Source organism: Pagrus pagrus, assembly GCF_965226575.1.
Source record: "Pagrus pagrus genome assembly, chromosome: 8".
In the NCBI taxonomy this organism is placed as follows: domain Eukaryota; kingdom Metazoa; phylum Chordata; class Actinopteri; order Spariformes; family Sparidae; genus Pagrus; species Pagrus pagrus.
In genome coordinates this window covers 19955611-19970654 of record NC_140192.1, presented here as the reverse complement: position 1 = coordinate 19970654, position 15044 = coordinate 19955611, and the positions used below count along the sequence as shown (strand labels likewise).

Genomic DNA, 15044 nt, shown 5'->3' with positions numbered 1-15044 from the left:
ATTCTTTCTCTCTGTATCTTACATGAGAGAATGATAATCTGAATTACATAAGTAGCCACTTAGTAATCATTTATACCATGGAATTACAAGACAACATTTTAAAATCAACTATTTCAGACCTCAAAATGTATGTAAATTAAGTGCTCACCCTTCATTACATCTCTGCCTTGGACATATTACGTGTGAGTCGATTATGTGTGAAATTAGTGTCTGCGCACATTTTATGTGTAGGCTTCCATCATCAAATTATCATTTCACATGAATTATTTATCTGCAGTCATCTTGCACTGACCAAAGAAATGGTATCTACACTGAACGTAGGCAGTGAAGAGATTCTACGTGTGTGCGTGTGCATATATTTCTCTTTCTCCCCACTGTGTTTCATTAAGGGATAACTGAGCCCCCGGAGGATCCATCTGAAGTGCAGAAGAATGATTCTGCTTCATCATTTGCCACCAATTTCAACAAAGGCTGTCAGGGGAAGCTGTGAGTCAAGCTAGGCGTACATTTCAAACAGGCAGGCGGACCTGAATTGTAAACAGAGACGAAAGCCTGCCAACTTTATACGTGTATTACAGAGTGATGTGACATTTGTCTTTTTGATCACCCTGAGTGGTAAAACAAGAATTGGTTTTGAATGAGAATCTTGTAAAACAGAGCCGGGGAAAAAAGTCGCACAAAAAGACTGCATGTCCCAGGAAAACAATTTGCTTTTTCTAGGATGGTAAAGGAGTAATATGGCCTACTCTGCCTCTGATTAGCTAGTACTTGTTGACTTCCTTGGTTGGGTTGGTTAGGTTTAGGCATTAGGAGTAATGATTGGTTAGGGTCTGGGTAAGAATATTTGCATAAGACAATAAGAAGCAGAGTAGGGCGAGTCATTCTCCTTCCTAAATATATACTGATCCCAGGACACAGTAAGCGCCCTCACCAGTTGATGATCCATGTAGACGACATGGCAATAAATCAGCTTGCTTTCTATTGTGGTGTAGAGCTAGTTAGTCATAGCATCACAAGTATGATTGATGTAATTTCATTGTAATATAATCTTGATTTGCTGCCTAATGTACATAGCTGTAGTAGTATTTTCAAACCTTCTAGCATTACAAGCTTTTAGGAAAAGGACTAACAAATGTGTCGAAGACGAAGAGCAGGACAGAGCTGCAAACATCAGCCTACACTCTGATAGCATCCAGGACTAGCCTTAATAACATACTGTACAGTAGATAAACAAGTTCTTGTTCTTGTCTGTGTATTTCAGAAATGTTCTCATTTCAGATTAATCTTGTAATGACATTTTTTAGAGCAACACCCTTTCCTCAATCTACACATATAATTATGCGTAACATAATAGCCCGAGTAAATATGAGGAATTAAAATACGATGGATGAATTTATGAAATTCTACATAAAATCTAAACTCTTTTAAGCCCAAAATTGTTTTCAATTGTTTTCATGTAAATGTCCATGAAAAGAACAAGGTGACTTCTCCAGCTGACTGCTCTGGGTGCAGGGTGACAGCAGGTCTACATGATACAGTGTGAGGGTGAAAGGAACACAGGTGGAAACGTTGCACAAACAGGGAATGAATAGGACACCATCCAGCGCAAAACGTGAAGGTCGTTATTTCTGTTGTGCTTTTATTTTTCAGACCTACCATGCATGCATTTAGACCCAGGAGTCAACAGGCTGGGGCTTAACATCACAAGCGTCCACCAGACTGACCGCAGGCCTGTTACTCCTGATATAGTGTTTCCTATTTGTGTCATTCTGTGGCCACAGGAGGACGGGTTAAAGAAAAAACACAGCAAAACAAAAAGAGGTCAATACATTTCACAAATACATTCGCGCGCACACAAACGCAAACACACACACATGCATCCAGGATCAAAGAAGCCAGTGTTAGTTCCCTGCCTTGAGGAAAGCTTGGAGAGAAGTCAGAGAGGTTACAGAAGACCAAACCAAACCATGCAAATGAAAGAGGGAGAGAGCAGCTTCAACAGCCAAGTTACATTCAAAAGCAGGCAGAACACCTCTGGGAAGTACAGACAGCAGACTTATACGACACTAGAAGGCCTGTATTCTCTGTAGACAACATGACTGTTTGCTGTGTATCTGTATTTTCAAACAGTGACAGTATAACTTCAGCTCTGACTGTTTTAGTAGCTTACCTACTGTAAATATCAGGAAGAGTATCAGGGTTGAGTACTGAAGCGGCCAATACAGTAGATGCTATAAAAGCCGCTGTCAAACTAATGAATTTTCAACTAAAAACTATACAAATGTTGAAGTTGTGTTACGAAGGATGTTTCATTCAGGTTTAACAAATGGAGGCCCTGAAGAGTAAAATCCTCTCGTGCAAAACTGTGATAATGTTCGGTGTATTCACAGGCTGTGTACGCAGAGGAAGTTCTTTCAAAATAGAGTTGCAGTAATTCTTAAAAAGTGCACTTCCTTCTCATCTCTGAACGTGAGGACAGTCTTTGATTCAATTTTAAGTAGTTTCTCAACACATATTGACATAATTTCAATGCAGAAAAGACCTCAGTTCGAATGAAAATCAAAGAATCATAGAAGTGTCCTCCAGAGTGTGTAATCACTGCTAAAGCTGCAAGAGAGCCCATTTCTGACACATCAAAGGTCAGAGGTGCAACAAAATTTCAACTGGAGAGTGAAAATGAAACATTGCTTTTCAGTCTGTGATAAATTCCCCTTTTAAAAAAAATAAATCAGTTGTGACACTTTTAACTTCGAATAAAAGAAATTCTGCAAAGGGAACTTGAAATATGGTTAAGTAAGAGTCAGATTTATTTTCTGATAATCTACTAACCATGTCAGTTGCTTTGACCGTTAAAGACAACTGCTGCTCATTAAATAAACTGCTACTGCTATAACAAAAGAATAATTATATTATTAGTCTACAGTGAGAACAAAATGCTTACACATGGATGACTTTAGAGAAGGACAGGCATCCTGGCTAAATATCTAAGTTACGGTCTTTCAGTTTCTCCTCAGATATGCTATGCTACACTGACAGATGAGCCACGACAGAAAGAAAACCAAATACCTGATGCTTTAAACTTTAAAGCAGCTATGTTTGGAGTTGGTTAAAGAATGAATTCGACATGGTCAGTTATTACACATCATAAACCTTTAAGCAACTTAAATTATCATAAAACTTTCATTTTATTTATTGAAAAAAACACAAATAACTGCCTCCCAACCACAAACTGTGTTATTGTAATGCAGATAAAAATGCAAACACCAATCGATTTTTAACTGTACTATTAACTCTGCTCCACACTTATTTTTCAGACTGACTTTTGAGTTACTTTTAACCTGCATGGGGAGGCAGATATATGACCACACACCTTTTTAATTGACTCTCAATTTGCATTCATTATACAATCCCACAGGGGAAATCCTATTTATCTAGCACTAAAGTAGATCAAAAATAAACTACAAAAAGTACTTGGGAGTCATCTGAAACATGTCAGACAGCCTCTGAGGCCATTATCCAGTGACTCCTCTTTGAAGCTGGATTGCCAATCAGCTCAACAATAAACAAAGTTTTGCTGCATTGAGAAGCAGCTGTATAATCAGCAGCCCGCCACTTGACAACGCGGCAGCCTGTTCATTGCCAAGGCGAGGGTCGTCTCCACGAGGAGCGGTTATTTGGCGGTTCTTTTAATCAGTCTCAGATTAATTACTTTACAGACACCAGAAGCTTACACTCAATTAACTGGTGGCTTGCAGATCTGAGGCCGTCCACAGCGCCGAGCTGCGGCGGGCAACATTCACAGAGAATGACAACTTGCAGCCTCTTTAAAGAATCGATAGGATTAAGAGCTTCTAATGAGGACCACCACAGAAAACACGAAGAGAGAGAGAGAGAGAAAAAGAGAGAGACACAGAGGGAGAGTACATGTGATAACATTTCAATGAGACATCATTATTTCATCCTCCATGCCCTCATCCCCCAGGAGACCAGAGGAGGTCTGCCCGTACCTTTAATGGCTCCCGTTCTGTCAGGTCCACTGAGCCGTCGCCTGCCTTGTATTTGCAGTCTTTGTCCCTCTGGTCAATGGTGGAGTAACCATCTAATGAGGTCAGAGAACAAAGGTCTGTTAATTCCTCTTTATCCTCGATTAAATAAAAAGATGACAGATCATTATAGTGCTGTCTTAACCTGTGTGGAGTGACAGACTGAGAGGGTTTCTGCACTGGAACGCTTTCCGGAAAGTTGTTGAACACAGAAAAAAGTAGATTAAACAGCACATCTTTAGCTCGTGCTTGCCTAAACTCTCTGGCACTTAAATTATTTACCACCACTGTAGGTTAAACAAACTAGATGAAGTATCTAGTGCAGGAAGTATTTGACCCTGTCCTTATCACTTAGTGTAAATATGCACTTTCACATATTCCAGCTCCACCAACTGAGCCACCGGGGCGCTCGCTATTGGCTGATTTTTTGACTGAACTTGTTTGAGATGCGACAGGAAATACATGTCTTCACCTCAAAAAACTGTGGGCCTCTCAACCTTACAGTCAAAGGGAAAATGTACCTTTGCAACAATAATTGTTTGGGTCTATTACAATAAACCAGTTCAGCAGTAATGGATCAAACTTTGATCACTCTAGTATCTACTTATAGGCAACTACAGTGTATGTCCTATTGGTATATATCATCATAGGATTTAGGATACCTGCTAATTTTGGCATTTAACTTTTTGCACAGATAATTAAGCCTACACGTAAAAATGTTGCTATTTTCTACATTTCAAATTTTGCTGGGTAATATTTCAAACCACAACTGCCCACAAGTTACAATATGTCATCATAAATTTTACTTAACAGGAGTGATTGTTAGACATTTAATAAATATGGCCCCAGAGGCTTGGAGGGACACCAGTATGACATACCCTACCCTATACCTCTGAAAGGCCCAAAACCCCTATTCAACACCAGCAGGAATATTTGCTTTGAAAAGTAGTACAGGAGTGGAAATCTGCCCTATTACATTAAGAGTGTATTAATATAAGTGGAGAACCACCCACATCTTTTGGTTTGGAGCTTCTAATGAAGGCCCAGTTTTGCACAAACATCTTTTAAGAGAGGGGTCTTGCATACAGCATCAAAGAGCATCAAGTCTGAAGTCTGGTCCGAAGCCATCGTGCCGAGATCAGAGCGTTCAGGGGTTTGAATTTTCAGATTAAAAATAACATCTTGGCAACGCGTGAATAACTGGTAAAAGAGGAGTCGAATCAGAGAAGACACTATTGGACACTGGAGAGAGATTAGAGGAGAGCTAGCTCTTCTTTGGCTGAGGACGATCATGCAGTCTGGCTCTTACCTGGACCCAGCTCATCCATAGGTATCATATCACCACTGCCACATTTCCTGGTGCCTGAAAAGCATTCATATGCCGTTTGTACAAAAGAAGGCACACACACAAACTGAGTCATTGAGCCAAAACGCTGCTGCTTTTCAGAGTAATGGTTCTCGGCCAGTGATTGAATAATGCAAACTGAGAGTGGGCAGGAGGCATGAGCGCCGCGTTCATGTGCATGTATGGATGCAAAATCAAACCAAAAAAAATGGGGCACAAGGCCAAAAATTAGGACATTAAACTGCTGCTATGCTATTGACTCCTCTGTCAAAGAGATGTTTGTTGTTGGGCCGATGTACTGCCAGGTCCCACACCCTCCCCCACAGGCTGCATACTGCTGCTTTTACAGAAAACCCAGTTTTTTTTCACTGTGGATACAGCTACACACACTTACTTAACGTTGCTCAAATTGTCATTATCTCTGACCCTATTACATCAATTAAAACCCACAAGAGAAATAAAAAGGAGTCCAGCATCTCAAATGAGGTCATTCCTTTATATTCTGTCAAAACTAACTTCTTGAGAGTTGAAGGTTTTGGCTCGACAGCAGCAGTACACAGTTCAAAGCTCCATTCTCACTTTATGTGCTTTATTTTTGACCCCTATGAACGGCATTGTTGTGACATTTAACACACCACAGCTTCACCACACAGAGGATGGGAGTAGTAATGTGGCAAGCACAGCGCTTCGATATAGCCATGAAGAGGAACAGACATGACCTCAGCAAAGTGGAAACACATGATCGCACAGTGTTTTCAAGTTACTGTTAGTTTTAGTTTAAACCTGCTTTGAGGACTACACAAGTGGGATACTCCATATCAGGACTAATCTGACAACATACAGTTAATTAACAGGTTGTATACTTAACACCCTGACTTTTGCAGCAACTGAACAGTTTAACGCAGGGCTCCTTTAAGAATCAATCTGGTGATATTCAATATTTTAAAAAACAACAACACGACCAATCAGTTGATCCTGCTAACAAGTATTGTCTATGTGGCAAAAGCTCACTATGAATATGGGAACTGCAGTTTAATTTGAGTTAATCCCATAAAGACCATCCTGCTGCTGAAAATACTCATAGAGCACCAAATTTGTATTAATCCTTTGCTGAAAATAGTCCCCCAAAATGCACTGTTCACTTTATTTTAAGTAACAGCTGCTTAAAAATTACATAGCCCAGCTTCTTTCGGAAATTTTTGAATCTTTTTTGAAAATGGAAATCAACATTCATGATATCGTTAGTAGGGTCCAATGAGCAGGGTAATCACTTTGTCTCTTAATATTTTAAGCTAGTAACTTCAAATATTAAGAGACAAAGTGAAGCACTTTGGTTTTGCTCTTTTCAAGGGATTTGTTGACAATAACAAGAGTCTTGAATATCACCAGCCTTATCTTTTAATTAGCCACGGGACCCCCATGTGTTCATCAGGCTCTAGTGAATTAAAGAATGGTGATATTTAAGTGTCATTTCACTGAGAGCCCCTGGGGTCTTCTCTCTCTCTTATCCCACTTGGTCCTCTAAACAGGCGAAAACAGCAACAGTCACCCGCAACACACACACTTTAACTGACCTTGGTTCTTCTCCATCAGGGGTAGAGTGGTGTCGTCGTAGCCCGGCTTGCCGTTCTTGGTTGATTTAGGGGTGGCTGTGACGGTGGGCTGAGGGGAGAGCAAGCAGCGGGTGAACACAGCATCATACTGCTCAAACAGCAACACGGAGAATAGAGAGGATTCATTCTCTCTCTCAGTGGTGGGTGAGCATTGAAAAGAGAATGATGCTCATTTAACACAGTATGAAGACTTTGGGTTAATTAGTAATGCTATTATGTTTTAAACATGCAATACTTTGGTTCATACACATGCTGTAATTAAAAATGAAAATTGAAAAAAGAAATCACTGGAGATTTATCTTGAATTGCCATGCAATTAGGAGTGGCTAATGATGCTAATAACACTTTTTCTCATCTAAAGAGTCTCTTAGTGAGAATCTTTACTGTTTCCACAGTGGTTCGTCTCTAAATTCTGTATCTCTAAATGTTTAAAAAATATTTTTTTAAGAACTTGATATGACAATAGCAATACTTAGGATCCGATATATAAGTCACAGGTAATTTCCATATCATCACACATGCGTACCTGGAAGTGGCTCTTGTTCCAGCCGTCCTTGGTCAAAGCGTTCCTCAGCTCCTTATAACTCCACACCGTCTGCAGCACGTGGGACGCTGCCTTCGTTTCACGAGCTGATTGGCTGTGGGGGGCCACAAAGATGAGGAAATACATGAAGAAATCACTACTGCAAATAAAGTCAGAAACCTCATCTAACCTTCTCAAAAAGTGACGGCTGGGTATGCTCGCACAGCGCTGCTGCAATCAATCTCTTTATTCAAAGACGTTGAGTCCCCTGAGTGGCTCCAGGGTCTATTTTTTAATTCATAGCCAGATGAGTGCACATTTCCTTTCATTAGCTACCTCTGAGCCACCAGTATTAATTACATGTGGGTGGGGGCCTCACTTCAAAGAAAGCTAATCTCGTGAGGCTGAGAGGGAACACAGCTATTTGGTCTATGAATGAATGAATGTATATTAATGCTAGTTAGAGCGACTCTCCTTGTGATCAATACTTCACCACACAGGGACCAGCCTTTGAAAAGTGCTCTTGATCTTAAATTAAAAGTGTGGTGCACGGCACTTAATTTTGGAATGGTTAACATTGTAGTAATATAAGATACCTGTTGGATATCTGCATTAACCCTGTTAGTTTTCACCATCAGGTTGTTGAGGAGAACTCCGGCATTAGAGGAGCGACTTCTCACTTACTTGCACAAGCAGCAGCTTCAGAGGCAACCCCCTCATCACAATGCCCTCCAGTTCTAAAAGCCTTTTAATGAATGTGTGGTGGGTGGTGGCGTGTGTGGGCTCAGGCTCGTTAGAGTAGTGTATTGTGGAAGCCAAGCTTGGGCCATTAGAGACACATTACATTATCCTCCATGAATACTAATATAAAGGTTCAGGATGCAAATTGCATTCAAGGTCATACTGTAATTATAACATGTATATTAATGTATACCCACACGTCTAGAATGGTATTAAGAAATATAACGATATAGGTCCTGTTCACTGTGTGTACAATGTGTTTGACCAACGGTAGAAGATAATGTGATAAAAACACACAAGAAAGTCTGCCAGTGTTGAGTGTAGAGATGCACTGATACAACGGCTGAACATCGGTATTGGCTGATATTTGCCTTGATGTTTGCTATCGGCATATAAGAAGACATGACGTGTCACATCAATTGTGGCACATTCAAAATTCCTTCCTTCCTGTAGGTAGTTTTAATGTGAAAGAATGTTAAATTAAAGCAAAACTTTGCCAATTTTAAACTAGTTTCGTATCACTACAATGTTGGTAGTTTATGCAAACGAACAATGGTAAACTTCTCTCCCTTGTGCCTGCACCCAGAGCACCAAAATACGCAAAACAAGTCATCTGACAGATTTTAGGGCTGTTGTATAAACACAGATTATCCTTCCTGCATTTTTGTACGCCCGCAGCCACGGACACAAAGAGTAAAGTTGGATCGAGACAGAGAACTGCTGCTCTTTCTCTCTCTTCGCAGGAGCGGTGTCTCATTAAACTCTGATCAAAAACTAAACTACGCAGTGCTGATAAACTATTAACCAATGTTCTGAAACTGCTTTCTCTCCGAAAATGTGTCCAAAAACACATTTGAGCATAATGTTTAGAAAGATTGTGAACCAGAGGTAGCCACCATATTGTTTCCTGCACAGTCCGAATGGAGGCTGCTAAATCAATCAAACTGTAACACAAGGCTGATCAAATATGAACCACGATCCTGTTCATTGTCTATTTCCCTCCTAAAATGTTTTCAGAAACATATTTTAGTCCTCTGTTTAGATGTAATACGATATTGTTTGTTACTAGCTGTTTGTATAATTGTGCAGATTTGTCCCAAAAGTGGTCTCATTGATGCACAGAAATGATTTACAAGTTTACCATAATTTAATCCCACTATGTCAGTCTGCTGGTTTGATTGCACTCAACCTAGAAATAGTAACTACTTCTATTACATACATTGACAATACAATATGGGATGTATTGTGTGTGTATACAGTATATAATGTTACCTTGTCCTGTTGATGGCGACCAGCTTCTCTATGGCCTGCGCCTGGATGAGGGAGCGGGCGTTTTCAGAGCTGTCGGTGACAATTTCATGGATCGTGTTGAGGATGGCGACCACAGTGTCCTCCTCCAGGTTTTTGGCCGGCCGCTGCTGACCGCTGGGCAGGTTGCTCACCAAGTCCCGCATGGCATAACTTCCTGTAAGGTGAAATCATTTTTAAGTAGTATTAGTCAAAGTATTAGTCACTTATATCAGGTATATTATTGAACATGTCTTAAGAAGTTATGTAGTACAGTATTGAGTCTACTGAGTCTTTGAATCTTGTGAACTGGGATCATTTAATGTTTTTCCAAAGCCATTTCACCTAAACTTTAGAATCTGAAACAAGACTCAACATATTTTGACTGGATTCAATAAAATCTTATACTTTGCTTTGGTAACAGTTTGTGTTAAACTCCAAAGGGAATATCTTATCAGCTGTCTTAGCTACACACCTTCTGTAACTTTTCAGTTCAGATGAAGCTGATATGAGCTTTCAGTAGCCCAAGGACTGTAGAGTTTGTCCCTCATTATCTACAATAGAACTGCATTATGAAGGGATCTCTTCAAGGTTGGTATGGACAGTTGGGCTGCAAATAACAACTGTTTTTGTCATCACTTAGTCTAGCAATTTTCCTAATTAATTAGTTAGTTTAGTTTAGTCAATAAAATGACAAAAAATCTGGAAACATTCTCATCCCAATTTTACAATGACGTCTTCAAATTGCTTCTTTTGTCCAATCAACAGTCCAAAACCCAAATACTCTTAATTTACTGTCATAAATGACAAAAAGCAGCAAATGCTTACGTTTAAGAAGCTGGAACCAGCAGATACTTCACTTCAGACATAGTAGATTAATCGCTTCAAACATTTTTGCTTGAAAAATATCAGAGGCGATTGATCTACTATCATGATAGTTAGTAGTTAACTTTCTTTTGATCAATTAATCGACTAATCCTTGCAGCTCTAATGAATAAGAGTAATTACAGCCACTACATCTTAAAACAGTGTGTGTGGGTGTTGCTAATGATTTGTACCGATCAGGTCCTTGTTGCGGCGGTCGATGGACAGGTTGCGCAGGGCGATGGCCACAGCTCGGACCACCTTGTCAGAGTCGGAGCGCAGCAACTCCACCAGGATGGGAAGACCTTTCTCCTTACGCACCGTGGCTCGGATGTAGTTGGACCACTGGAGGGCAGAAAAAGGGCACAGTGTGACTGCTTTTTATAATTTCGACCTTAACGTCTAGAGAAGGCTGAGTGAGCACACACTGTCAGCAACATCCTGTTTGACATTCATGCAGACCTGCAGATTCCCACCTGGGAGCTGCCCAGCATGGCCACATATCTTCGCTTTGGACCACTGGGAAAGCTCCACTGGAGGAGTCCAGGTCACCTCCATGACACCAGCAAAATTGGGGAGGACAATATATGCCTTCATGCTCACACACACTCAACCCATACCCACACACACTCAGTCATTCACTGACTAGCTGAGGTAGCTGAGCACTGCTCTTTGGACTTGACTAATTTACAACATTACACAGTGGGGCTCTGAGTGGACATGTGATATAATTTGTCTTAATTTAAACATCAGTAGATTTTACTTCTCATTTTTCTGTTACATGAAACATTAAGTTTGACATAAAAGGGCTTCTCTTCTAAGCACTCGTACCCCAAGAGATGTAATTAAACAGAGGACAGACACAGCTCAGCCACCAGGTGGCAGTAGTAAGCCTTTAAAAGCAGGTCAATCCAGTGGTACAGAACTAAGCAGTAGAGAATGAAGAGGATTTTAAAAAAGGAGCTCTGATATCATCCCAGAGAGCGGGGACATGCTTCATCCAGCCAGCAGATGTGAAGGTGCGAGGGTTGGTGGCTTCCTGAGCCGCGCTGAGCATTCTGATCAGCTTCAGCATGAAAAAATACACCAAAAGGAAAGAAGGGTTTCTTTTCAAATGTTCACTTTAGCTGAAAATCATTACTACTGAATCATTCAAACAAGATGTGAGCCTCAGGTGGAGCGTTGAATGGATGTTAACTCAAAAAAATAAAAAAATAAAAAGTTCAGGTGTTTTTTTTCCACTTGAGGTAGAGATGCTTGGTGCTGCTGATGAATCCAGAGGACTGACGGATGTGTTAACAGTCTGACACATGGGTGTTAAGAGAGCTGCTGCCGTGATAATGCTGCTGTGGGCTGAAAAACATAAGTGACCGCTCTTTGCCCGGGGTGCCGCTGCTGTAAACTGGCATCTGACAACCCGCATTCCCTGTTGATAATTCACTGCTGCCTGCGAGCCAGACAGCCTCTCGGCAGCTACATAAACACTCTAATTGGTATAAATGTCTGGTCCAGGCTGTAGAAGATCTCATATCATCCACCATTAAGAGCACGCATGAAAGTTTGGTCAGTTATCTAACTCTATTCTAGTCATGTAGTCGCACTTAGATGGAGGACATGCACATAAAACTACTATCAATGAAAAGATTGTTTGAGCTCCTTGCTGCCTGGTTGAATTGTGTCTTGAGAAATATTTCAGATTACAAAGTTGCTCTTAGGGTTCATATACTTTCTGAAGGTCTTTTCAGGACAAAATTCCTCAAATTCAAAAACCCACCAAGGCATAGGAGGTCGAAACCGCTGTTTTTCTACTAAATCAGTAAGTTACAAAACTTGCCTATTTGTTTATACAACTGGGTGTTTAACTCTGCCTTTTCATTGATTTCAGGCTTCTAGGTCATATTGGGATTCTTGTGTTTGGTTTTTGCTTTGGACAGTAGCCAGGTCGCTAACACTGTTTTTGTGACAGCAGTGCTAACGGTAATACCACAGGAAAATGCTTGTAGAGGTAAAGTTGAAAAGTAGTCTATTTCCACTTTAGGTTTAAAAAAACATCAAAAGAACTTCAATTTCTATTCTTGCACAAAATGTATGAATTCAAGTGCTTCTAATGACCCTGTCTATATTTCGATTTTCAAAATCATTCAAGGCCTTGATTATATAGCGACTCTAAGTACCTCTGGAGGCAGGTCTCGTTGCCTTTTTAGCCCATCACTCAGTTTCGCTACAAACACAATCCAAGATATCTGCTACAAGAAGGTCAAGTTACAAAAGCGCAATATATAAGTAAAAAAATCTATAATTCAGACAGAGCGTAGTGTCTGCGTGTTGTACCCTCCCCGACCCTGGACTCACGGTCCACTGTCCAGCGCTGAGGTTCTGCAGGGCCCCGGCGGCGGCCTCCAGGGTGTTGTAGTTCTGGCTCTCCGTCAGCAGAGATAGGTAGAGCCTCACCACTTCTGGCTGATACAGCAGCTCAAAGCCTGCAGGGAAATACAGAGAAACACACACACACACACACACACACACACTGGTTAGACTTCCTGGCAAGACAGACAGGCCAATTAGGCTGTGTGGAGGCACAGGTTGTACAGTGCTAAGGTTTCTCTTAGACCGTAGGGAGAGTTCTTTGGCAAGGGGAAACAGGAGAGAAGCTTAGGTTTGCCATAAAGCATAATACCTCTGGTAACAGTGGACAACCTTGACAAAGGAAACAAAATTTGGACTGGAGCTAATTTCGCAAAGTTTCAGTGTACACAACTCTGAGCTTTCCACCTGCTTTCACAACAGACTGCCACTCCTTTATCAAGAAGTGCTGGAGCAGTGCTTATCTTTCCTTTTAGCAATTCAAAAGCATTATGATTGAATACACTACAGTATTATAAATGAGGAGAACAAAAGAAGAGAGAAATTATTGATCTGACAGCCCTGACCAAACCCGGAGCATTCAAGAGGGAGGTTTATCTCACTAGCACATAACACATTTCACCAGAGACAGTCAATCATTAGGCCTCCCTCTGATGAAACCGTAATTACATTATCAGCTATTAGACAGTGCAGGCGCAGAGAGACAGAGGAGTCGAATCACATCAAATCAAATTTTTTCAGCCAGGGTTTTTCTTATGTTGCACACACAGGTTCGTTCAACAAGACCCGAAACAATTCAATTAAAATACAGAGATTTTAGAGCGAGGAAATTTCTTCTGTCAAGGTCAGCTGTCCACACCTCTGGAGGGAGTCAGGCATTTTTAATGGTGGATTACATCACACCACAGGAAGGGTGGACATCTCGTCAGGTTTTGATGGCGTGAGCAAAACATTCCTTACTGCTTTTATGAACCTGGAGGACAGCTTCTGCAACTGCATACATGTTCAGATTTTATTTTACTTGAATTCTATGAAGCAGTCATTTAAAACGCAGCAACAAAGCACAAAGTAAATGTCTTAAGAGCAGGAAATCAACATAAAGCTGAAAGTAAGACCATAGCGCTTCAACAGGGGGCACAATCTGCTGTTACTCAGTGAGGCTTTCACAGATTTCTGTAGTCGAGACTGAGCTGACTCGAGCTTTGAAACCGGTGGCTAAAATCTTCTTTCACAGAAATACCATTTCACCAGCAACTTCTCTCCTATCCTCTACAATAGCACACAAGCAATTTCGAATCCTTCTTCTATCCCTCCAGGCTCAAATTAAAGAAAATATAACCCACTGTTTCTTCCCATGCCTTCTGAGGGCAGTATTTCCAAGGCTCTATTTGAAAACCCCTGTATTATGTGGGCAGGGATATATAGTAACCCTATTTGATTGATGCGCGAGGGCTGACAAGGCCCTCAGTACATTTTTTGAAATGTACAAAAAGAAAATCTTCTTGTAATACGAGCATGACTTGGCTCCGAGTGTAAAAGCATGAATCAAAACCCGTCAGAGGGCATCTAAAGGTAACGTCTAATTTTTTTATTGACTAACTTTCTTCAGTAGAAGAAAAGAAAACAGCGAAAGAGGAAAGAGTGTCATTTGTGAGGTACAACAGAAACCGACAAACTGACATTTGTGTCTCTAAATCCACATCTCACACCCGTAATTTGCAGAGAGGAAGCCTGGGCGCGCTCCGAAGACTGCCAGACCCAGACACAGCTACATAGTGGTTAACACCCAAAAGGGCAGGGTTTTCATCCCTGTGGCGTTTCCCCCGCGAGATCGTGCCAAGCCTGCTCCAGACTCTGCGTGGGAGGAAGTGCCAGGTCGTGAGGATGTTTCAGTAGGTGCTGTTTGAGAAATCTTATTATCAAAGAAGCAACAGAAGCAGGAGTCGTCATGCAAACGACCCCGGTTGTAACCATGTGCTAGAGCATGAATCACATCAATAGGTTTTCTCGGGGGCTACGCAAGAGGGGAGAGTCCGCAAACCAGACACTCAGCAACATTCTGCATGCTCCTCATATTTCTGGGCCTACTGGGTGCACACTCAGCAAACTGGAGACCATCTTGCAGGCAGTGTTGTTGACAGACACTTCATCTCCAAGGCAGATTCGCTCTGCACAAAATGTCAGCCATGTTGAACCTCTGCTGCCAAGTTTGCCTGCACTCTAAGACTGAGCTTTTTATGAGAGCCTTTTGTAAAATAGTGTGC

At 41.1% G+C, this 15044-nt stretch overlaps 1 protein-coding gene across 7 annotated transcripts in view; it reads right to left on the bottom strand.

The window, feature by feature from the left end:
• Nucleotides 1-15044, bottom strand: part of arvcfb (ARVCF delta catenin family member b) — a 221669-nt gene that overhangs the window by 4540 nt on the left and 202085 nt on the right. For 6 of the 7 annotated variants that reach the window (XM_084358981.1, XM_084358979.1, XM_084358980.1 and 3 more), the window contains 7 exons: nucleotides 12769-12896; nucleotides 10611-10761; nucleotides 9538-9730; nucleotides 7528-7639; nucleotides 6963-7050; nucleotides 4008-4099; nucleotides 1657-1769 (listed from right to left, as the gene is read on the bottom strand). In XM_084358981.1, coding sequence (XP_084215107.1) covers nucleotides 1668-1769; nucleotides 4008-4099; nucleotides 6963-7050; nucleotides 7528-7639; nucleotides 9538-9730; nucleotides 10611-10761; nucleotides 12769-12896 — 866 coding nt within the window. In that variant the 3' untranslated portion in view covers nucleotides 1657-1667. The remainder of the gene's footprint in view (nucleotides 1-1656; nucleotides 1770-4007; nucleotides 4100-6962; nucleotides 7051-7527; nucleotides 7640-9537; nucleotides 9731-10610; nucleotides 10762-12768; nucleotides 12897-15044) is intronic. The other variant, XM_084358983.1, reaches the window with a different exon arrangement.